This window comes from Zonotrichia albicollis, chromosome 24 (assembly GCF_047830755.1).
Source record: "Zonotrichia albicollis isolate bZonAlb1 chromosome 24, bZonAlb1.hap1, whole genome shotgun sequence".
Taxonomy (NCBI): domain Eukaryota; kingdom Metazoa; phylum Chordata; class Aves; order Passeriformes; family Passerellidae; genus Zonotrichia; species Zonotrichia albicollis.
In genome coordinates, this window is record NC_133842.1 from 715,439 (window position 1) to 739,553 (window position 24,115).

The 24,115-nt window shown below is 43.3% G+C and overlaps 1 protein-coding gene across 2 annotated transcripts; it reads right to left on the reverse strand.

The window, feature by feature from the left end:
• Window positions 1-214: 214 nt before the first annotated feature.
• LOC141731693 (battenin-like) lies at window positions 215-24,060 on the reverse strand. Of its 2 annotated transcripts, none has more exons than XM_074558148.1 (14): window positions 23,982-24,060; window positions 23,719-23,791; window positions 23,244-23,319; window positions 23,075-23,128; window positions 20,581-20,660; window positions 15,403-15,488; window positions 12,522-12,594; window positions 11,736-11,879; window positions 10,653-10,758; window positions 9,759-9,827; window positions 7,893-7,948; window positions 6,362-6,455; window positions 2,154-2,297; window positions 215-479 (listed from the first exon to the last, which is right to left on the reverse strand). In XM_074558148.1, the coding sequence occupies exons 1-14, from the start codon at window positions 24,010-24,012 to the stop codon at window positions 360-362; spliced, it is 1,206 nt and encodes a 401-aa protein (XP_074414249.1). In that variant the 5' UTR covers window positions 24,013-24,060; the 3' UTR covers window positions 215-359. The 2 variants fall into 2 exon arrangements, with proteins under 2 accessions (XP_074414249.1, XP_074414250.1); XM_074558149.1 differs by having other exon boundaries at window positions 217-479; window positions 11,736-11,876.
• Window positions 24,061-24,115: the final 55 nt, after the last annotated feature.

The following is a 24,115-nucleotide window of genomic DNA, read 5'->3' on the forward strand; positions in this document are numbered from 1 at the left end:
CTCAGCAGTCACTCAGTGGTCACTCAGTGGTCACTCAGTGGTCAGTGGTCACTCAGTGGTCACTCAGGGGTCAGTGGTCACTCAGTGGTCACTCAGTGGTCACTCACTGGTCAGTGGTCACTCACTGGTCAGTGGTCACTCACTGGTCACTCAGCGGTCAGTGGTCACTCAGTGGTCACTCAGTGGTCACTCAGGGTCACTCAGTGGTCACTCACTGGTCAGTGGTCACTCAGTGGTCACTCAGTGGTCAGTGGTCACTCAGTGGTCACTCAGTGGTCACTCAGGGTCACTCAGTGGTCACTCACTGGTCAGTGGTCACTCAGTGGTCACTCAGTGGTCACTCAGTGGTCACTCAGTGGTCACTCCCGGCCGCAGAACGCCGCGTGCGCCCCCAGTCCGGCCCCTCCGGCCGCAGCGATGGCGACTTCGGCCCCCAGAGTGACCACAGCGATGGCCAGCGGCTGCTGGGGGAGGGGCACCTGCGGACAGGGGTCAGAGGTCAATCAGGGGTCACTCGGGGTCACTCAGGGGTCACTCAGGGGTCAGGGGTCACTCAGGGGTCACTCATTGGTCACTCAGTGGTCACTCATTGGTCACTCAATGGTCACTCAGGAGCCATTTTTGGGTCAGTGGTCACTCATTGGTCAGTGGTCACTCAGTGGTCACTTCAAGGCCATTCCAGTGGTCACTCAGGGGTCACTCGGGGTCACTCGGGGGTCACTCAGGGGTCACTCAGGGTCACTCATTGGTCACTCAGGGGTCACTCATTGGCCACTCAATGGTCACTCAGGGGCCATTTTTGGGGCATTTTGGGTCAGTGGTCACTCATTGGTCAGTGGTCACTCAGTGGTCACTCATTGGTCACTGGTCACTCAGTGGTCACTCATTGGTCGCTCATTGGTCACTCAATGGTCACTCAGTGGTCACTCATTGGTCACTCAGGGGTCACTCAGGAGTCACTCAATGGTCACTCAATGGTCACTCAGGGTCACTCATTGGTCACTCAGGGGTCACTCAGGGGTCACTCATTGGTCACTCAATAACCAGGCCAAGGGTCACTCAATGGTCACTCCATGGTCATTCCTTGACCAATCCAGGGGTCACTCAGTGGTCACTCAATGGTCACTCAATGGTCACTCAATGGTCACTTCCAGGATCACTCAGTGGTCACTCAGTGGTCATTCAGTGGTCACTCAGTGGTCACTTCCAATGGTCACTCAGTGGTCACTCCAAGGCCAATCCAGTGGTCACTTCATTTTCACTCTGTGGTCACTCAGTGGTCACTTCCAGGGTCACTCAGTGACCAGTCCAAGGGTCACTTCCAGTGGTCACTTTGTGGTCATTCCAAGGCCACTCTGTGGTCACTCAGTGGTCACTCAGGGGTCATTTTGGGTCATTTTTAGACCATTTTGGGTCAGTGGTCACTCAGGGGTCACTCAATGGTCATTCAGTGGTCACTCATTGGTCACTCATTGCTCACTCATTGGTCACTCATTGGATACTCAGGGGTCACTCAGGGGTCACTCATTGGTCACTCATTGGTCACTCAGGGGTCACTCATTGGTCACTCATTGGTCACTCAATGGTCACTCATTGGTCACTCATTGGTCACTCAATGGTCACTCAATGGTCACTCATTGGTCACTCAGGGGTCACTCATTGGTCACTCATTGGTCATTCAATGGTCATTCATTGGTCACTCATTGGTCACTCAGTGGTCACTCAGAGGTCACTCAATGGTCACTCATTGGTCACTCCGGGGTCACTCAGTGGTCACTCAGGGGCCATTTTTGGGCCATTTTGGGTCAGTGGTCACTCATTGGTCAGTGGTCACTCAGTGGTCACTTCAAGGCCATTCCAGTGGTCACTCAGGGGTCACTCGGGGTCACTCGGGGGTCACTCAGGGGTCACTCAGTGGTCACTCAATTGGTCACTCAATGGTCACTCAGTGGTCACTCAGTGGTCACTCATTGCTCACTCATTGGTCACTCATTGATCACTCAATGGTCACTCAGGGGTCACTCAGGGGTCACTCAGGGTCACTGCGGGGTCACTCAGTGGTCACTCAGTGGTCACTCATTGGTCACTCAGTGGTCACTCAGTGGTCACTCAATGGTCACTCAGGGGTCACCGCGGGGTCAAAGGTCACTGACCTGCTCGCCCAGGTTGCTGAAGGCGTTCCCGTAGGCCCCGCCCCCCACAAGCCCCTCCCCCAGCGCCAGCGCCGCGGCCACGCCCAGCCCGGGCAGGAGGTGATTGACAGCCACGGCGGCCAATAGGAACGAGGCCAGCAGCACCTGGGGGCGGGGCCAGAGGAAAAGGGGTTAAAAATGGGGAATAAAAATGGGGAAAATTGGGGAAATTTGGGAGAAAAATTTGGGGGAAATTGGGAATTAAAGTGGGGAAAATTTGGGGGGAATTGGGAAAAAAATTGGGGAAATTTTGGGGGAAATTGGGGGAAAAAAGGGTAAAAAAAGGGGTTAAAAATGGGAATTCAAATGGGGAAAAAAGAGGAAAATTGGTTAAAAAAGGGAAAAATTGGGGGAAAATATGGGAAAAATTGGGGGAAAATTGGAGAAAAAATTGGGGAAATTTGGGGAAATTCAGGAGAAATTGGGGAATAAATTGGGATTTAAATGGGGGAAATTTGGGTGAAAATTGAGGGAAAAATTGGAAAAAATTTGGGGGAAAAATTGGGGAAAATTGGGAATTAAAGTGGGGAAAATTTGGGGGGAATTGGGAAAAATTGGGGAAATTTTGGGAAAAAAATTGGGGAAATTTTGGGAGAAATTGGGAAAAAATTTGGGAAAATTTTGGGGGAAATTTGAGGGGAATTCAGGAGAAATTCCGGAATAAATTGGGATTAAAAATGGGGGAAATTTGGGGGAAAATTGAGGGAAAAATTGGATAAAAATTGGGGGAAAATCAGGGAAATTTTGGATTCAAATTGGGGAAAATTGGGAAAAAATTTGGGGAAATTTTGGGAGAAATTCTGGGAAAAACGAGTAAATAAGTCGATTAAAAATGGGAATTAAAATGGGGAAAAAAGAGGAAAATGAGGGGGAAAATTGGTTAAAAATGGGAAAAATTGGGGGAAATTTTGGGGGAAATTGGGGGAAATTCAGGAGAAATTGGGGAATAAATTGGGATTTAAATGGGGGAAATTTGGGATTAAAATGAGGAAAAATGGGAATTCAAGGGGGGTTGAAATGGGGTTGGAGGGGATCTGTGGGGCAGATTTGGGATCTATGGGGCAGGGTTGGGATCTATGGGGCACTGAGGGATCTATGGGGCAGAATTGGGATCTATGGGGCACTGAGGGATCTATGGGGCAGGATTGGGATCTATGGGGCACTGAGGGATCTATGGGGCAGAATTGGGATCTATGGGGCACTGAGGGATCTATGGGGCAGGATCAGATCTATGGGTCAGATCTATGGGTCGCACCTGAGCCATCGCCAGCCCCCAGAGGGATCTATGGGGCACATTTAGGATGTATGGGGCAGGATCAGATCTATGGGTCACAGATCTATGGGTCCCACCTGTGCCAGCGCCAGCCCCCAGAGGCAGGACTGGGATCTGTGGGGCACATTTAGGATCTATGGGGTCAGGGATGATCTATGGGTCAGGGATCTATGGGTCAGAATCTATGGGGCAGGAATCTATGGGGCAGGGTTCTATGGGTCAGATCCGTGGGTCTCACCTGAGCCATGGCCAGCCCCCAGAGGGATCTGTGAGAATCTGTGGGGCAGGATCAGAATCTATGGGGCACTGAAAGATCTATGGGGCAGGATCAGATCTATGGGGCAGGTTTGGGATCTATGGGTCAGGGATCTATGGGTCAGATCTATGGGTCCCACCTGAGCCAGTGCCAGCCCCCAGAGAAATCTATGGGGTCAGGGATGATTTATAGGGCAGGATCAGGGATCTATGGGGCAGGATCAGATCTATGGGTCACATTTAGGATCTATGGGGCAGGATCAGATCTATGGGTCACATTTAGGATCTATGGGGCAGGATTGGGATCTATGGGTCACATTTAGGATCTATGGGGCAGGGATCTATGGGTCCCACCTGAGCCATCGCCAGCCCCCAGAGGAATCTGTGGGGATCTATGGGGCAGGATTCTATGGGGTCAGGGATGATCTATGGGTCACAGATCTATGGGTCCCACCTGTGCCAGCGCCAGCCCCCAGAGGGATCTATGGGGCACATTTAGGATCTATGGGGCAGGATTCTATGGATCACAGATCTATGGGGCAGGGTCTATGGGTCAGGATCTGTGGGTCCCACCTGAGCCAGCGCCAGCCCCCAGAGGCAGGACTGGGATCTATGGGGCAGGATCAGATCTATGGGGCCAGGGATGATCTATGGGTCAGATCTATGGGGCAGGATCAGATCTATGGGTCAGATCTATGGGTCCCACCTGTGCCATCGCCAGCCCCCAGAGGGATCTATGGGGCACATTTAGGATCTATGGGGCAGGATCAGATCTATGGGTCAGGATCAGATCTATGGGTCACAGATCTGTGGGTCAGGAATCTATGGGTCAGATCTATGGGTCACAGATCTATGGGTCCCACCTGGGCCAGCGCCAGCCCCCAGAGGGATCTATGGGGCACATTTAGGATCTATGGGTCAGGATCAGATCTATGGGGCAGGATTGGAATCTATGGGGTCAGATTGTGATCTATGGGGCAGGATTGGGATCTATGGGTCACATTTAGGATCTATGGGACAGGTTTGGGATCTATGGGGTAGGATCAGATCTATGGGGCAGGGATCTATGGGGCACATTTAGGATCTATAGGGCACTGAGGGATCTATGGGGCAGATTTGGGATCTATGGGTCAGATCTGTGGGTCCCACCTGAGCCATCGCCAGCCCCCAGAGGAATCTGTGGGGTCAGGGATGATCTATGGGGCAGGATTGGGATCTATGGGTCACATTTAGGATCTATGGGTCACAGATCTATGGGGCAGATCCATGGGTCGCACCTGAGCCATCGCCAGCCCCCAGAGGCTGGATCAGGATCTATGAGTCAGGAATCTATGGGGCACAGATCTATGGGTCAGATCTATGGGTCAGGGATCTATGGGTCAGATCTATAGGGCAGGATTCTATGGGTCGCACCTGAGCCAGCGCCAGCCCCCAGAGGGATCTGTGAGGATCTGTGGGGCAGGATTGGGATCTATGGGTCACATTTAGGATCTATGGGGCAGGATCAGATCTATGGGTCAGATCTATGGGTCAGGGATCCGTGGGTCGCACCTGTGCCATCGCCAGCCCCCAGAGGGATCTATGGGGCACATTTAGGATCTATGGGGCAGGATCAGATCTATGGGTCACATTTAGGATCTATGGGGCAGATTTGGGATCTATGGGGCAGGATTGGAATCTATGGGTCAGGAATCTATGGGTCCCACCTGAGCCATGGCCAGCCCCCAGAGGGATCTATGGGTCACATTTGGGATCTATGGGTCACAGATCTATGGGGCAGGATTGGATTCTATGGGTCAGATCTATGGGTCCCACCTGTGCCAGCGCCAGCCCCCAGAGGGATCTATGGGGCAGATTTGGGATCTATGGTTCAGACTGTGATCTATGGGGCAGATCTGGGATCTATGGGGCAGGATCAGATCTATGGAGCAGGAATCTATGGGTCACAGATCTGTGGGTCCCACCTGTAGCATCGCCAGCCCCCAGAGGGATCTATGGGTCAGGATTGGGATCTATGGGTCAGGATTCTGTGGGTCAGGATTCTATGGGTCCCACCTGTAGCACCGCCAGCCCCCAGAGGGATCTATGGGTCAGGAATCTATGGGTCAGATCTATGGGTCCCACCTGTAGCACCGCCAGCCCCCAGAGGCAGGACTGGGATCTATGGGGCAGGATCACATCTATGGGTCACACTTAGGATCTATGGGTTACATTAAGGATCTATGGGGCAGATTTAGGATCTATGGGTCAGGATTCTATGGGTCAGGATCTATGGGTCCCACCTGAGCCATTGCCAGCCCCCAGAGGAATCTGTGAGGATCTATGGGGCAGGATCAGACCTATGGGGCACATTTAGGATCTATGGGTCAGGATTCTGTGGGTCAGGATCTATGGGTCAGGATGGGATCTATGGGGCAGGATGGGATCTATGGGTCAGATCTATGGGGCAGGATCAGATCTATGGGTCAGGATCTATGGGTCACAGATCTATGGGGCACATTTAGGATCTATGGGTCAGATCTATGGGTCACAGATCTATAGGGCAGGATTCTATGGGGTCCCACCTGTGTCACCGCCAGCCCCCAGAGGGATCTATGGGGCAGGATCAGAATCTATGGGGCAGGAATCTATGGGGTCCCACCTGTGTCACCGCCAGCCCCCAGAGGCGCCGCAGGCGGAGGCAGCGCAGGGACGAGCGCGAGGCGAAGACGCCGGCCTGGTACAGCAGCTGCAGCCTGGCAGGGAAAGGGTTAAAAAATGCACATTTTGGGGTTAAAAATTGGGAATTTGGGAGTGAAAAATTGGGGAATTTTGGGGTAAAAATTTGGGGAATTTTGGGGTAAAATTTGGGAATTTTTGGGAGTAATATATGGGGATTTTGGGGGTTTAAATGTGAATTTTTGCGAAGGAAATTGGGGATTTTGGGGTTAAGATTGGGATTTTTAGGGGTTGAAGATTGGGGGTTTTGGGGTTAAAATTTGGGGAATTTTGGGGTTAAAATTTGGGAATTTTGGGATTAATATATGGGGATTTTGGGAATTAAATGCAAATTTTTGGGGTTAAAATTTGAGAAATTTTGCGGTTAAAAATTGGGATTTTTAGGGGTTGGAGATTGGGGGGTTTGGGGTAAAAATTTGGGGTTTTTTGGGATAAAGTTTGGGAAACTTGGGGTTAAAAATTGGGATTTTTTGGGGTCGGAGTTTGGCGGGTTTATGGTTAAAAATTGGGGATTTTTTGGGATGAAAATTGTGAATTTTTTAGGTTAAAAGTTGGGAGTTCGAGGGTTAAAATTTGGGGATTTTTGGGTTAAAAATTGGGATTTTTTGGGGTTGAAAATTGGGAAACTTTGGGGTTGAAAATTGGGAAACTTTGGGGTTAAAAACGGAGAATTTTCAGGGATGAAATTTGGGAATTTTTGGGGTTAAAAATTGGGAATTTTATGGCTTGACATTGGAATTTTTAGAATCCAAATTTGGAAGTTTTGGGCTTAAATCAGGAAATTTTTGGCACTGAAAATTGGGAAGTTTTGGGGTTAAAATTGGGAATTTTGGGGGCTGAAAACTGGGAATCCTTGGATAAAAATTTGGCATTTTTGGGATATAAAAACTTGGAATTTTTGTGGGTAAAACTTGGAAAAATTCAGAATTAAATTCGGGAAACTTTGGGGGTTTAAAATTTTTGGGGCTAAAAATTTGGGATTTTGGATACAAAACGGGAATTTTTGGGGGTAAGATTTAGGAGCTTTTGTTATTAAATTATAACAAAATTATGTATTTTTATTTTATTTTATTTTTAATTTATATTTTAATTATATAATTAAAATTAGAACCCCAAATTAAGAAACGTTAGGATTAAAATTTTTTGGAATTTCAGGGTAAGAATTTGGGATAAAATAAATAAAATAAATAGAATAAAATAAATAAAATAAATAAAATAAAATAAATAAATAAAATTAAATAAAATAAAATATAAAATAAAAATAAATATATAAATAAAATAAATATAAAAAATAAAACATAATAAATATATAAATAAAAAATAAATAAAAATAAATAAAAATAAATATAAAATAAATAAAAATAAATATAAAAATAAATAAAAAATAAAATAAAATAAAATAAAATAAAATAAAATAAAATAAAATAAAATAAATTAAATAAAATAAAACTCACGTCCGGTACTGGGCGCTGTGGGGGAGGGGCGAGGACGGGAAGTAGAGCAGCTCCATCTGAAAAAGGGGGCGGGGCCAAAGATGGGGGCGGGGCCAAACAGCGCTGACCCCTCCCCCAGCTCCACAAGCCCCTCCCACAACCACAAATTCCATTTTAGCCCCGCCCCCAAAGCGATTCTGCCATTTTAGCCCCTCCCCCAACCCCTTTAGGCCCCGCCCCCACCCCAAATCCGCCATTTTGTGACCCTTCCCTTACCCTTTAAGCCCCGCCCACAAAACTTTAAACCCCGCCCCCTTCAAGCTGCCACCCCTTTAATCTCCGCCCACACCCTTTAAGCCCCGCCCCCTCACCAGCCCCTCACGCCAAATCCGCCATTTTGAATCCCACCCAACCCCAAATCCACCATTGTGAGACGCTTCCCTTACCCTTTAAGCCCCGCCCCCACAACTTTAAGCTCCTCCCCTTCCTTCAAACCCCTCCCTGACCTCTCCAAGCCCCACCCCCACATAATTTAAGTCCCGCCCCCTCCCCATTTAGGCCACGCCCCCTCACCAGCCCCTCACGCCAAATCCGCCATTTGGAGACCCTTCCCTTACCCCTTTAAGCCCCGCCCACACAAATTTAAGCCCCTCCCCTTTCAAGCCCTCACCCCTTTAAGCTCCGCCCACCCGTCCTTTACGCCCCGCCCATTTAGGCCACGCCCCCTCACACCAAATCCGCCATTTTGAATCCCACCCAACCCCAAATTTGCCATTTTGTGACGCTTCCCTTACCCTTTAAGCCCCGCCCCCACAAATTTAGGCCCCTCCCTTTCCTCCAAACCCCTCCCTGACCTCTCTAAGCCCCTCCCCCACATAATTTAAGTCCCGCCCCCTCCCCATTTAGCCCCGCCCCCTCACCAGCCCCTCACGCCAAATCCGCCATTTTGAATCCCATCCAACCCCAAATCCGCCATTTTGAGACCCTTCCCTTACCCTTTAGGCCCCGCCCACACAACTTTAAACCCCTCCCTCTTCCTTCAAATTATTCCCCGACCTCTCTAAGCCACTCCCACACATAATTTAAGTCCCACCCCCTCCCTATTTAGCCCCGCCCCCTCACCAGCCCCTCACAACCAAGTCCGCCATTTTGAATCCCACCCAACCCCAAATCCGCCATTTTGCTACGCTTCCCTTACCCCTTTAAGCCCCACCCACACAACTTTAGGCCCCTCCCCCTTCATTGAAACCCCTCCCCCACCTCTTCAAGCCCCTCCCACGCCTCACTTAGGCCCCGCCCCCTCTTCATTTAACCCAGCCCCCTCACCAGCCCCTCACACCAAATCCGCCATTTTGAATCCCACCCAACCCCAAATCCGCCATTTTGAGGCCCTTCCCTTCCCTTTTAAGCCCCGCCCACACACATTTAAGCCCCTCCCTCTTCCTTAAAACCCCTCCCCCACCTCTTTAAGCCCCTCTCACACATCATTTAGGCCCCGCCCCCTCTTCATTTAGCCCCACCCCCTCACCAGTCCCTCACGCCAAATCCGCCATTTTGAATCCAACCCAACCCCAAATCCGCCATTTTGAGACCCTTCCCTTACCCTTTAAGCCCCGCCCCCACAACTTTAAGCCCCTCCCCCTTCAAGTTGCCACCCCTTTAAACTCCGCCCACACCCTTTAAGCCCCGCCCCGCCCCCATTTAGCCCCACCCCTCACGCCTAATCCGCCATTTTGAATCCCACCCAACCCCAAATCCGCCATTTTTTGGCCCTTCCCTTCCCTTTTAGGCCCCGCCCCCACACATTTAAGCCCCTCCCCTTCCTTGAAACCCCTCCCACACCTCTTTAAGCCCCTCCCACACCTCATTTAGGCCCCGCCCCCTCACCAGCCCCTGGTTAACGAAGTATTCGGCGAAGTAAACGAGGGCCAGCGGCGCCCCCTGGCAGAAAGCGGCCTGAAAGGGGGCGGGGCTTCGTCAGGCCACGCCCCTTTGTGGCCATAAGCCCCACCCCCTCCCTTCAGCCACGCCCCATTTCAAAAATTCCCAATTTTCCCCATAAAAGTCTCAATTTTTAATCCCCAAATTCTCAATTTTTAAGGCAAAATTCGCCAATTTTCAACCCAAAATTCCTCAAATCTTAACCCAAAAAATTCCAATTTTTGAACCCAAAAATTCCCAAATTTCGACCCCAACTTCCCAAATTATTTTCCTCAATCTGCCAGAATTTTGAGCTCTAAAATTTCCTTTTTAACAGCAAAACTCTTAAATTTTAACAAAAAAATCCCCAATTTTTAATCCCAAAGTTTGCAATTGTTTTTTCTCCCAAATTCTTAAACCAAAATTCCCAAATTCTTGCCCAAAATTGCCAATTTTTAACCTCTCAAATTCGGAATTCCTAACTTCAAATTCTCCAATTTTTAACCCAAAAAATTCCCAAATTTTAACATCCAAATCCCAATTTTTCCCCCTCAAAATTCCAAAATTTTAACCCCAAAATTCCTAATTTTTCAACACAAAAATAACAATTTTTAGCCCCAAAATTGTCAAATTTTAAGCCAAAACATTTTCAAATTTTAACATCAAAAATTCCTATTTTCAACACAAAAATTCCCAAAATTTGCCCCTTAAATTCTGAATTTTTATCCCAACATTGATCAAATTCTTCATAAATTCGCAAAATTTAAAACTAAAATTCCCAAATTTTAACACCAAAATGTCCAAAAATTCCCCCCAATTCCCATTTAAGCCCCTCCCCTTTAAGCCCCGCCCCTTTCTCACCTTGGCCACGCCCCATTTCTCCTCTCTGGCCCCGCCCCCTTCGTCAGGGTGGGGGAGGGGCGGGTCCGGCCTGGGGGGAGGGGCCGGACCCAGCAGGAAGAAAAAACTGAAAAAAAAAAGGAAAAAAATGAGAAAAATTTAAAATTTTAATTATTCAAATTAGGGGGAGGGGCCAAGGGAGGCCACGCCCACTATGGGGGGATTGGAGGGGAAATTTGGGTTAAAAATTGGAGATTTTGGGGTTGAAATTTGGGGTGAAATTTTGGGAAATTTTGGGTTAAAACATTGGGGAAATTGGTTGAAAAAATCGGGGATTTTGGGGTTAAAAATTGGGATTAAAAATTGAAAACTTTAGGTTAAAATTTGGGGATTTTTGGGTTAAAAATTGGGAAATTTCAGATTTAAAAATTCAGAATTTTGGGTTTAAAAACTTGAAATTTTGGGGTTAAAAATTTGGAGATTTTGGGGGTAAAAAATAGGGAATTTTGGGGGTGATATTTGAGGCAAATATTTGGAATTTTGGGGTTGAAATTTGAGAATGTTGGAGTTGAATTGTGGGATTAAAAAAAAAAGGTTTGGGCTGAAATTCAGGGTAAAAATTTTGGGATTTTGAGGTTGAAAAATTAGCAATTTTGAGTTTAAAATTTGGGAGTTTTGTGGTTTAAAAATGAGAATTTTGGGACAAAAAAAAAGAATTTTTGGGATAAAACTTGGAAAAGTTGTGTTAAAAAAATTTGGAATTTTAGGACATCAAAATTAAAAGATTTTTGGGTAAAAATTGGGAAATTTTTTGTAAAGTTGTGGAAATAAGGAGTTTTATTGTATTATATAGATTATATTATATTTATTATATATATTACATTATAAAATAACTTGGAAGATTTATTGTTAAATAAGTGAAATTTTTTGGCAAAATTTTTAAATTCTGGGGATTAAAAAAGGGAATTTTTGGTTAAAAAATTGGTGTTTGGTTAATAAGAGTGAATTTTGGGTAAAATAATTCAAATTTTGGGATAAAAAAGGAGAATTTTGGGTTAGAAATTTCAAATTTTTGGGTGAAAAAATCCGAATTTTGGGTCTCACCTGAGCAGCATCAGCGGGGGCAGGGCCAGGAAAGGCAACAGCGCGTGGGGGAGGGGCAGCCACGCCCTCAAACCCCAGAACCCCAAAGCTCCGCCCACTCCGGCCGCGCCCGTCCCCGACGACCAATGGGAGAGCCCGGAGCTGCTGGGGGAGGAGCCGAGTTAGAATGGCCACGCCCACTTTCAAAATTAAATTTTTTTCCTATTTTTGGACCAAATTTTGGTGATTTTTGACCAAATTTTTGTGATTTTAAACTCAATTCTTAAGCCACGCCCACTTTTTGTATGACCACGCCCCTTTATTTCCACCAACTTGGCCCCGCCCCCAATGCAAATTTTGATTATTTTGACCAAATTTGGGCAAATTTGGTTCCAAATTTTGGTGATTATTTACACAAATTTTAAGCCACGCCCACTATTGTCTGGCCACGCCCACCCACCATAAGCCACGCCCACTCAGCCCTACCTTTATTTAAATTTTGGCTGGTTTTGAGCAAATTTGGGCAATTTTGCCCCAAATTTTGGTAATTTTTAATCAATTTTATGGAATTTCGACCCTATTTTAAAGCCCCGCCCACTTTTGATGTAGCCACGCCCACCCACCATAAGCCACGCCCACTCAGCCCTACCCTTACTTAAATTTTGGCTGATTTTGAGCAAATTTGGGCAATTTTGCCTCAAATTTTTTGGTTTTTTTTGGCCCCTCCCCCCATTTTGGGGTGTGGCCCAGGTGGGCGTGGCCTATAGGTGTGGCCACGCCCACTCAAGTGAGGCCACGCCCCCTTACCTGGGGTAGGAGGAGGCCAAGGTCAGGAATGTGACCTCACCAAGCCCCGCCCCCGCACTGCCCAGCGCCACACCTGAGTGACCAATGAGGGAACGGTCAGTGACCTCTGACCCCTGAGTGACCCCTGAGTGACCCCTGACCCCTGAGTGACCCCTGAGTGACCCCAACTCAAAAAATCCCCAAAAAATCTCAAAATAAACTTAAAAAAATCCAAAAAATCTCAAAAAATCCCCCCAAAAATCTCCAAAAAATCCCCAAAAATCCCCCCAAAAAATCTCTTTAAAATCCCCCAAGAAATCCCCAAAAATCCCCCCCAAAAATCTCAAAAAATCCCCCAAAAATTTCCAAAATCCTCCCAAAAAAATCTCCAAAAACTCTCCAAAAATTGCCCAAAGAATCTCAAAAAAATCCCCAAAAAATCTCAAAAGTCCCCCAAAAAATCTCCAAAAAATCTCCAAAAATCCTCAAAAAAATCTCAAAAAAATCTCCAAAAATCCCAAAAAAATCTCCAAAAAATCTCCAAAACAATCTCCAAAAAAACTTCCAAAAAATCTCAAAAATTCTCCCAAAAATTTTATAAAAAATCTCTAAAAATACCCCCCCCAAACTTTCCAAGAAATCTCAAAAATCCCCCCCAAAAAAATCCCCAAAAATCCCCCACAAAAATTTCCAAAAAATCTCCAAAAAATCTCCAAAAAAATCTCCAAAAATCTCAAAAAAATCCCCCCCCAAAAGTCACAAAAAAATCCCAAAAAATCTCAAAAAAATCTCAAAAATCCCCCCCGAAAAATCTCAAAAATCCCCCCAAAAAAACCCCAAAAATGTCCAAAATTCCCCCAAAAATCCCCCAAAAAATCTCCAAAAAATCACCCCCAAAAGTCACAAAAAAATACAAAAAAAATCTCAAAAAAATGTCAAAAATCCCCCCCAAAAAATCCCCAAAAATTTCCAAAACGTCCCTCAATGACTGAGTGACCCGAGTGTCCCCTGAGTGACCCCGAGTGACCCCGAGTGACCCCAACCCAAAAATCTCAAAAAAATCCCCCCCAAAAAAATCTCAAAAATCCCCCAAAAAATCTCAAAAAAATCTCCCAAAATCTCCAAAAATCCCCCCAAAAAAATCTCCAAAAAATTCTCAAAAATCCCCCAAAAAATCTCAAAAATCCTCCCAAAAATCTCCAAAAAATCTGCAAAAAATCCCCCCAAAACTTTCCAAAAAATCTCAAAATATCCCCCAAAAATTTTCCAAAAAAATCTCAAAAATCCCAAAAAATCTCCAAAAATCCCCCCAAAAATCCCAAAAAATCTTCAAAAATCCTCCCAAAATTTTCCAAAAAATCTGCAAAAATCCCCCCAAAAAATCTCCAAAACTCCCAAAAAAATCTGCAAAAAACCTCAAAAAAATCACGAAAAAATCCCAAAAAATTTATAAAAAATCTCCAAAAAAATCTCAAAAAAATCACCCCCAAAGTCACAAAAAAAACCCAAAAATCCCCAAAAAATCTCAAAAAAATCCCCAAAATAATCTCAAAAAAATCTCCAAAAAATCTCAAAAATCCCCCAACAAATCCCAAAAAATCTCCAAAAATCCCTCCAAAAATTTGCAAAAAATCTCAAAAATCCCCCAAAAACTTTCTAAAAAATCTCCAAAAAAATCTCACAAAAAAATCTCAAAAATCCCCAAAAAAATTTCCAAAAAATCTCCAAAAAAACCTGCCAAAAAATCTCAAAAATTCTCCCAAAAAATTTATAAAAAATCTCAGAAAATACCCCTCAAAATTTTCCAAAAAATCTCAAAAATCCCCCCAAAATCTCCAAAAAATCTCCAAAAAAATCTCCAAAAATCCCTCCAAAAAATCTCCAAAAATCCCCCCAAAAATTTTCCAAAAATCCTCCCAAAAATTTCCAAAAAATCCCAAAAATCCCCTTAAAAATTTCCAAAAAATCTCAAAAATCCCCCCAAAAAATCTCCAAAAAAATCTCCAAAAAACCTCAAAAAAATCATGAAAAACTCCCAAAAAATCTCAAAAAAATCCCCAAAAATTTCAAAAACATCCCTAAATAACTGAGTGACCCCTGAGTGACCCCGAGTGACCCCAAGTGACCCCAATGACCCCGAGTGACCCCAATGTAAAAATCTCAAAAAAATCCCCCCAAAAAAATCTCAAAAAAATTCCAAAAAAATCACTCGAAAAATTTCAAAAATCCCAAAAAAAATCTCCAAAAAATCTGCAAAAATCCCCCCAAAAAATCTCCAAAAATCCCTCCCCAAAAATCTCCAAAAAATCTGCAAAAATCCCCCCAAAAAATCTCCAAAAAAATCTCCAAAAAATCTCCCAAAAAATCTCCAAAAATCCCCAAAAAGCTTCCGAACAATCTCAAAAATTCTCCCAAAAAATCTCCAAAAAAATCTCCAAAAAAATCCTAAAAGATCTCCAAAAAATCTGCAAAAAAATCTCCAAAAAATCTGCAAAAATCCCCAAAAATCTCCAGAAATCCCCCCAAAAATCTCCAAAAAATCTGCAAAAATCCTCCCAAAAATTTTAAAAAAATCTCAAAAAATACCCCTGAAAATTTTCCAAAAAATCTTAAAAATCCCCCCAAAAATCTCCAAAAAATCTGCAAAAATCCTCCCAAAAATTTAAAAAAAATCTCAAAAATTCCCCCCAAAAAAATCCCAAAAAATCTCCAAAAATCCCCCAAAAAATTTCAAAAAAAATCTCAAAAATCCCCAAAAAAACCTCAAAAATTCCCCAAAAAATCCCCAAAAAAATCCCTAAAAAATTCCAAAACGTCCCTAAATAACTGAATGACCCCTGAGTGACCCCGAGTGACCCCAATGACCCCGGTGACCCCGGTGACCCCGGGTGACCCCGCTCACCCCCCAGGCCGCTCAGGGTCCCTTTGGCCGCGGCCACGGCGCTGACACTGCCCCACAGGCACAGAGCCACGGCCACCACGCGGATCCTGGGGGGAAAAAACACCAAAAATTCAATGTTTTAACCCAAAATTCATTGCCTCAAATATATTAAATTTCTTCCCGCAAATTCCATTGTTTTCTGGAAAAAATTCGGGTTTTTTTCCCCAAAAATTCCCTTTTTAAACCACAAAAATTCACTTTTTAATCTCAAAATATTCTCGTTTTATCCCCAAAATATTATCTTTTTTTTCCCAACAAAAAATTAATGGCTTATCCCAAAATATTTCCTTTTCCCTCCACAAAATTTTATTTTTTTCACCCAAAATATTTCCTATTTTACCCCCAAATATTCCCTTCTTTACCCCCAAAAAATCCACATTTATCCCACTAAAAATTCCCATTTTTTCCCTAAAACCTCCAGGTTGTTCCCCCCCCAAAATTCCAGGTTTTTCCCAAAATATCCCCCTTTTTTCTCAGAAAAAAGTCTCTAGTTCCATAGAAAAATTCAGGTTTATTTTGCCAAAATATTCCCTTTTTTCTCCATAAAAATTCCCTTTTTAAATCCCCAAAAATTCCCTTTTTAATCTCAAAATATTCTGATTTTTTCCCCAAAAAATTCCCTTTTTAAATCCCCAAAAATTCCATTTTTAATCTCAAAATATTCTGGTTTTCCCCCCAAAAAATTCCCTTTTTAAATCCCAAAAACTTCCCTTTTTTAACCCAAAATTCATTGCCTCAAATCAATTAAATTTCTTCCCTTAAATTCCATTATTTTCTGGAAAAAAATCGGTTTTTTTCCCCAAAAATTCCCTTTTAAATCCCCAAAAATTCCCTTTTTAATCTCAAAATATTCTGGGTTTTCCCCCCCCAAAAATTCCCTTTTTAAATCCCAAAAAATTCCCTTTTAAATCCCCAAAAATTCCCTTTTTCATCTCAAAATATTCTGGTTTTTTCCCTCAAAAAATTCCGTTTTTCAATCCCCAAAAATTCCCTTGTTAAGCTCAAAATATTCTGTTTCTTTCCCCCAAAAAATTCCCTTTATAAACCCCAAAATTTCCCTTTTTAAACCTCCAAAAATTCCCTTTTTAATCTCAAAATATTCTGGTTTTTTCCCTCAAAAAATTCTCTTTTTAATCTCAAAATATTCTGGTTTTTTTCCCCCAAAAATTCCCTTTTTAAATCCCCAAAAATTCCCTTTTTATTCTCAAAATATTCTGGTTTTTTCCCCAAAGAATTCCCTTTTTAAATCCCAAAAAAATTCCCTTTTTTAACCCAAAATTCATTTCCCCAAATAAATTAAATTTCCTCCCTTAAATTCCATTATTTTCTGAAAAAAAATCGGGTTTTTTTCCCCAAAAAATTCCCTTTTTAAACCCTAAAAATTCCGTTTTTAAACCCCAAAAATTCCCTTTTTTGTCTCAAAATATTCTGGTTTTTTTCCCCAAAAAATTCCCTTTTTATTCTCAAAATATTCTGGTTTTTCCCCCAAAAAATTCCCTTTTTAAACCCCCAAAAAATTCCCTTTTTTAACCCAAAATTCATTTCCTCAAATAAATTAAATTTCTTCCCTCAATTCCCATTATTTTCTGAAAAAAATTCGGGTTTTTTCCCCAAAAAATTCCCTTTTTAAATCCCCAAAAATTCCCTTTTTAATCCCAAAATATCCTGGTTTTTTCCCCAAAAAATTCCCTTTTTAAATCCCAAAAAATTCCCTTTTTTAACCCAAAATTCATTTCCTCAAATAAATTAAATTTCTTCCCTTAAATTCCATTATTTTCTGAAAAAAATTCTGTTTTTTTCCCACAAAAATTCCCTTTTTAAATCCCCAAAAATTCCCTTTTTAAATCCCCAAAAATTCCCTTTTTATTCTCAAAATATTCTGGTTTTTCCCCCAAAATTTCCCTTTTTAAACCCCCAAAAATTCCCTTTTTAATCTCAAAATATTCTGGGTTTTTCCCCAAAAAATTCCCTTTTTAAATCCCCAAAAATTCACTTTTTCATCTCAAAATATTCTGGTTTTTTCCCCCTAAAATTCACTTTTTAAACCCCAAAAATTCCCTTTTTAAACCCTTAAAAATTCCCTTTTTAATCTCAAAATATTCTGGTTTTTTCCCCAAAAAAATTCCCTTTAAAAATCACCAAAAATTCCCTTTTTAATCTCAAAATATTCTGGTTTTTTCCCCCAAAAAATTCCCTTTTTAAATCCCCAAAAATTCCCTTTTTTAACCCAAAATTCATTGCCTCAAATAAATTAAATTTCTTCCCTCAAATTCCATTATTTTCTGAAAAAAATTGGGTTTTTTTTCCCCAAAAATTCCCTTTTTAAATCCCCAAAAATTCCCTTTTTAATCCCAAAATATTGTGGTTTTTTCCCTCAAAAAATTCCCTTTTTTAATCCCAAAAAATTCCCTTTTTTACCTCAAAATATTTTGGTTTTTTTCCCCAAAAATTCCCTTTTTAAACCCCTAAAAATTCCCTTTTTAATCTCAAAATATTCTGGTTTTTCCCCCTAAAATTCCCTTTTTAAACCCCCAAAAATTCCCTTTTTAATCTCAAATTATTCTGTTTTTTCCCCCCAAAAAAATTCCCTTTTTAACCCCCAAAAATTCCCTTTTTAATCTCAAAATACTCTGATTTTTTCCCCCAAAAAATTCCCTTTATAAATCCCCAAAAATTCCCTTTTTAATCTCAAAATATTCTGGTTTTTTCCCTCAAAAAAATCCCTTTTTTGTCTCAAAATATTCTGTTTTTTTCCCCAAAAAATTCCCTTTTTAAATCCCCAAAAATTCCCTTTTTAATCTCAAAATATTCTGGTTTTTTTCCCCAAAAATTTCCCTTTTTAAATCCCAAAAAATTCCCTTTTTAATCTCAAAATATTCTGGTTTTCTTCCCCAAAAACTTCCCTTTTTAAACCCCTAAAAATTCCCTTTTTAATCTCAAAATATTCTGGTTTTTTTCTCTCAAAAAATTCCCTTTTTAATCTCAAAATATTCTGGTTTTCCCCCAAAAAAATTCCCTTTTAAAATCCCTAAAAATTCCCTTTTTCATCTCAAATTATTCTGGTTTTTTCTCAAAAAAATTTCCCTTCTTAATCTCAAATTATTCTGTTTTTTTCCCCAAAAAATTCCCTTTTAAAATCCCCAAAAATTCCTTTTTTAATCTCAAAATATTCTGGTTTTTTCCCCCAAAAAATTCCCTTTTTAAACCCCCAAAAATTCCCTTTTTTAACCCAAAATTCATTTCCTCAAATAAATTAAATTTCTTCCCTTAAATTCCATTATTTTCTGAAAAAAATTCGGGTTTTTTTTCCCCAAAATTCCCTTTTTAAACCCTCAAAACTTCCCTTTTTAATCTCAAAATATTCTGGTTTTTTCCCCAAAAAATTCCCTTTTTAAACCCCAAAATTTCCCTTTTTAGTCTCAAAATATCCTGGTTTTTTCCCCCCTAAAATTCCCTTTTTAAATCGCCAGAAATTCCCTTTTTAAACCCCCAAAAATTCCCTTTTTAATCTCAAAATATTCTGGTTTTTTCCCCAAAAAATTCCCTTTTTAAACCCCTAAAAATTCCCTTTTTTAACCCAAAATTTATTTCTTCAAATAAATTAAATTTTTCCCCTCAAATTCCATCATTTTCTCAAAAAAATTCGGTTTTTTTCCCCAAAAAATTCCCTTTTTAAATCCCAAAAATTCCCTTTTTCATCTCAAAATATTCTGGTTTTTTCCCCTAAAAATTCCCTTTTTAAACCCCCAAAAATTCCCTTTTTAATCTCAAAATATTCTGGTTTTTCCCCCCTAAAATTCCCTTTTTAAATCCCAAAAAATTCCCTTTTTTAACCCAAAATTCATTTCCTAAAATAAATTAAATTTCTTCCCTCAAATTCCATTATTTTCTGAAAAAAATTCTGGTTTTTTTCCCCAAAAAATTCCCTTTTTAAATCCCCAAAAATTCCCTTTTTAATCTTAAAATATTCTGGTTTTTTCCCAAAAAAAAATCCCCTTTTAAATCCCTAAAAATTCCCTTTTTAAATCCCTAAAAATTCACTTATTCATCTCAAAATATTCTGGTTTTTTCCCCAAAAAATTCCCTTTTTAAACCCCTAAAAATTCCCTTTTTAATCTCAAAATATTCTAGTTTTTTCCCTCAAAAATTCCCTTTTAAACGCCCAAAAATTCCCTTTTTCATCTGAAAATATTCTGTTTTTCCCCCAAAAAATTCCATTTTAAACCCCCAAAAATTCCCTTTTTAATCTCAAAATATTCTGTTTTTTTCCCTCAAAAAATTCCCTTTTTAAACCCCTAAAAATTCCCTTTTTAATCTCAAAATATTCTGGTTTTTTTCCCCAAAAAATTCCCTTTTAAATCCCCAAAAATTCCCTTTTAAATCTCAAAATATTCTGGGTTTTTTCCCCCTAAAATTCCCCTTTTAAACCCCAAAAATTCCCTTTTTATTCTCAAAATATTCTGTTTTTTTCCCCCCAAAAAATTCCCTTTTTAAATCCCTAAAAATTCCCTTTTTAATTTCAAAATATTCCCGTTTTATCCCCAAAATATTATCTTTTTTTTCCCAACAAAAAATTAATGGCTTATCCCAAAATATTTCCTTTTCCCTCCACAAAATTTTATTTTTTTCACCCCAAAATATTCCCTATTTCACCACAAAAATTGCTCCTTTGTGTCCCCCAAAATTTCCATTTCACCCCAAAATATTCTCTTTTTTCCCCCAAAAAAATTTCCCTTTTTCCCTCAAAAAATCCAAATTTTTCACCTTAAAATTCCATTTTTTTCCACCAAAAATTCCCTTTTTATCCCCCTAAAATTCCCCTTTTTTTCCCAAAAAATTCCCCAAAATATTCTTCCCCCCAAAAATTCCTTTTTTATAAAAATTTACTTTATTCCCTCCAAATTTTCTTATTCTTACAAAACCAAAAATTCCTTTTCCCTAAAAAATTTCTTTTTGTAGAAAAAAAATCATTTTTCTGCCAAAATTCTTAATTTTCCCCTCTAAAAATCCAATTTTCCACCCCAAAATTATATGAAAATCATCCAAGCCCCGCCCCCTTTAAGCCCCGCCCACTTGGACATGCCCTTTAAGCCCCGCCCCCTCTAAGCCCCGCCCCCTCTAAGCCCCGCCCCTTTTTACCTGATGGGCAGGTACGGCCCCACCAGGGGCAGCAGCAGCTTCACCACCAGCCCGGGGACGACGTCGGCCAATAGGACGGCCTGAGGAGCCACGCCCACACAGGCCACGCCCCTTTAGGCCCCGCCCATCCAAAACCTTCCCATTTAAGCCCCACCCCTTTTAAGCTCCACCCATTTAAGCCCCTCCCATTTAAGCCCCTCCCCTTCACGTCTCTCCCATTTATACCGCACAGTTTAAGCCCCACCCATTGAAGCTCCACCCATTTAAGCCACGCCCTTTAAACTTCTCCCATTTAAGCCTGTCCCAGCCCCGCCCATTTAGGCTCCACCTATTTTAGGCCACTGCCATTTAAGCCCCGCCCCTTTCAAACCCCTCCCATTTACGCCCCACCCCTTCAAGTCCCTCCCATTTATACCACACAGTTTAAGCCCCACCCATTTAAGCCCCACCCATTAAAGCCCCACCCATTTAAACCCCTCCCATTTAAGCCCCACCCCTTCAAGTCCTTCCCATTTAAGCCCCACCCCTTTTAAGCTCCACCCATTTAATCCCCTCCCATTTAAGCCCCTCCCCTTCACGTCCCTCCCATTGATACCCCACAGTTTAAGCCCCACCCATTTAAGCCCCACCCATTTAAGCCACACCCATTTAATCCCCTCCCATTTAAGCCCCTCCCATTCAAGTCCTTCCCATTTACACCACACAATTTAAGCTCCACCCACTTTAGGCCACTGCCATTTAAGCTCCACCCATTTAAGCTCCACCCATTTTAGGCCACTGCCATTTAAGCCCAGCCCATTTAAGCCCCTCCCATTCAAGCCCCATCCCTTCAAGTCCTTCCCATTTAAGCCCCGCCCATTTAAATCCCACCCCTTTAAGCCCCACCCATTTAAACCCCTCCCATTTAAGCCCCTCCCCTTCAAGTCCTTCCAATTTTAGCCCCACCCCTTTTAAGCTCCACCCATTTAAAACCCTCCAATTTAAGCCCCTCCCCTTTAAGTCTTTCCCATTTATACCACACAGTTTAAGCCCCACCCATTTAAGCCACACCCATTTAAACTCCTCCCATTAAAGCCCCACCCCTTCAAGTCCCTCCCATTTAAGCCCCACCCCTTTTAAGCTCCACCCATTTAAACCCCTCCCTTTTAAGCCCCTCCCCTCAAAGTCCTTCCCATTTATACCACACAGTTTAAGCTCCACCCATTTTAGGCCACTGCCATTTAAGCTCCGCCCATTTAGGCTCCACCCATTTTAGGCCACTGCCATTTAAGCCCCGCCCCTTTCAAACCCCTCCATTTACACCTCTCCCCTTCAAGTCCTTCCCATTTATACCACACAGTTTAAGCCCCGCCCATTTAAGCCCCACCCATTTAAACCCCACCCCTTTCAGCTCCACCCATTAAAACCCCTCCCATTTAAGCCCCTCCCCTTGAAGTCCCTCCCATTTATACCACACAGTTTAAGCCCCGCCCCTTTAAGCCCCACCCACTTAAGCCACGCCCTTTAAACATCCCCAATTTAAGCCCCACCCCTTCAAGTCCTTCCCATTTAAGCTGCACCCAAAAAAACCCAGCCCCTTTAAGCCCCGCCCCTTTCACCCCAACCTTTAAGCCCCACCTATTTAAGCCCCTCCCCTTTAAACTCCACCCCATTCATCTCCCCCCATTTAACTCCCACCCTTTAAGCTCCGCCCATTTTACCTCCACCCTTTTAAGCCCCTCCCATTTATTCCCCACTCCTAATGCCCTGCCCATTTAAGCTCCTCCCCTTTAGACCTCTTCTATTTAAGCTCCACCCCTTCAAGTCTCTCCCATTTAATCCCAACCCTTTAGGCCCCACCCCTTTAACCCCAACCCCTTTAAGCCCCGCCCCTTTAAAACATCTCCAATTTAGCCCCACCTCTTTAAGCTCCACCCATTAAAGCCCTTCCCTTTAAGCCCCGCCCATTTGAGCTCCACCCTTTTAAACCTCTCCCATTTAATCCCCACCCCTTCAAACCCCACCCATGTAAGCCCCGCCCCTTTAAGCTCCACCCATTTAAACCCCACCCCTTTAAACCCCACCCATTGAAGCCCCACCCCAAAACCCTCCAACAATTTCAGCCCCACCCACTGAGGCCACGCCCATTTAAGCCCCTCCCATTTCAGCCCAGCCCATTTAAACCTCTCCCATTTGAACCTCACCCCTTTAGGCCCCGCCCCTTTCACCCAAAACCTTAAACCCCACCCATTTAAACTCCGCCCCATTAAGCTCCACCCATTTAAGCCCTACCCCCTTAAGCCCCTCCCATTTTCCCCCACCCCTTTAAGCCCCACCCCTAAACCTCTCCCACTTAAGCCCCACCCCTTTAAGCCTCTCCAATTTAAGCCCACCCCTTCAAACTCCACTCTTTAAGCCACGCCCACTAATCCCCCCCCCTTAAACCCTTTCCCCTTTAATCCCCTCCCATTTAGGCCACGCCCAGCTAAGCCTCGCCCCCTTAAGCCCCACCCACCCCGGTCCCCACGGGGTCGCAGTCGTATCGGCTCCGATTCCGCCGCTCTTCGCCCTAAAAAATCCGGGAAAAATCCCCCAACATCCAATCAGGAAAGGGGGCGTGGCCTCCCGAAATGGGTGTGGCCATCACAAAGAGGGCGTGGCCCCAAAGGGGCGTGGCCACTCACGGGGCGTGGCTCCAGCAGGTCGCGGGCAGCGCTGAGCATCACCACGTAAGGGAGGTTGTTACAGAGTCCTAAAATCCTGTAAAGGGGCGGGGCTTAGAGGGGCGTGGCCATGCCGTGGGCGTGGCCACACCTGGGTGTGGTTCGCCAAAAAGAGGCGTGGTTTTGGCAGGGGGGAGGGGTCAAAATGGCGAGGTTTTGGCGGGAAATTTGGGGGGTTTAAGGGGGTAGAGGGGTTTTAAAGGGGCGTGGTCAAAAGGGGCGGGGCTTAAATGGGTGGGAGGTCCTAAATAATCTGAATTGGGGAGGCTGGGGGCGTGGCTTAAAGGGGCGTGGTCACACAGAAGTGTTGTCCAAAGGGGTGGAGCTTAAATCGGGGGTGTGTCCATAAATGGCTCCGTTTTGGCGGGAAATTTGGGAGGGGTTGAATTTGGGAGGGGCTTGGGGGCGTGGTCTAAATTGGGGGAGGGGCACTCACCAAAAAGCGGCTCCGATTCGCCAGGAGGAGGTCGGAGGGGGAGGGGGAGGCGGGGGAGGGGCGGAGTCTTCATCTAGTGGGGAGAGGAAAAGTTTTTAAGGGATTTTGGGGAAAATTTAGGAGATTTTGGGTCGGTTTAGGATCCCCCTCCCATTTTACGGCCCCGTTCCCTTCCCGGCTCCTTATTCCGGGTTTAATTCCAGGTTTTTATCCCCAATTCCCATTTTTTTAACCCATTTTTATTCCCCGTTTTTGCCTCTCACCCGGCGGCAGCAGCGGTTCCTCGTCCGCCATGTTGGACGCTGGTCATGTGACACGGCGAACACGTGACTTTTCCAGTCGGAATCCACAATTGGAAATCTGTGGGCGTGGCTTCAAGGCAGGCAAATCCACGTTA

Excerpts from the sequence above, each read along its gene's own strand:
- LOC141731693 (XM_074558148.1), bottom strand. The coding sequence starts at position 24,012 with ATGGCGGACGAGGAACCGCTGCTGCCGCCGG. Across the intron at positions 15,489-20,580 it reads GGGCCGTACCTGCCCATCAG|GATCCGCGTGGTGGCCGTGG; the intron begins GTAAAAAGGGGC and ends TTTTCCCCCCAG. Across the intron at positions 12,595-15,402 it reads GACCCTGAGCGGCCTGGGGG|GTGTGGCGCTGGGCAGTGCG; the intron begins GTGAGCGGGGTC and ends TTGGTCACTCAG.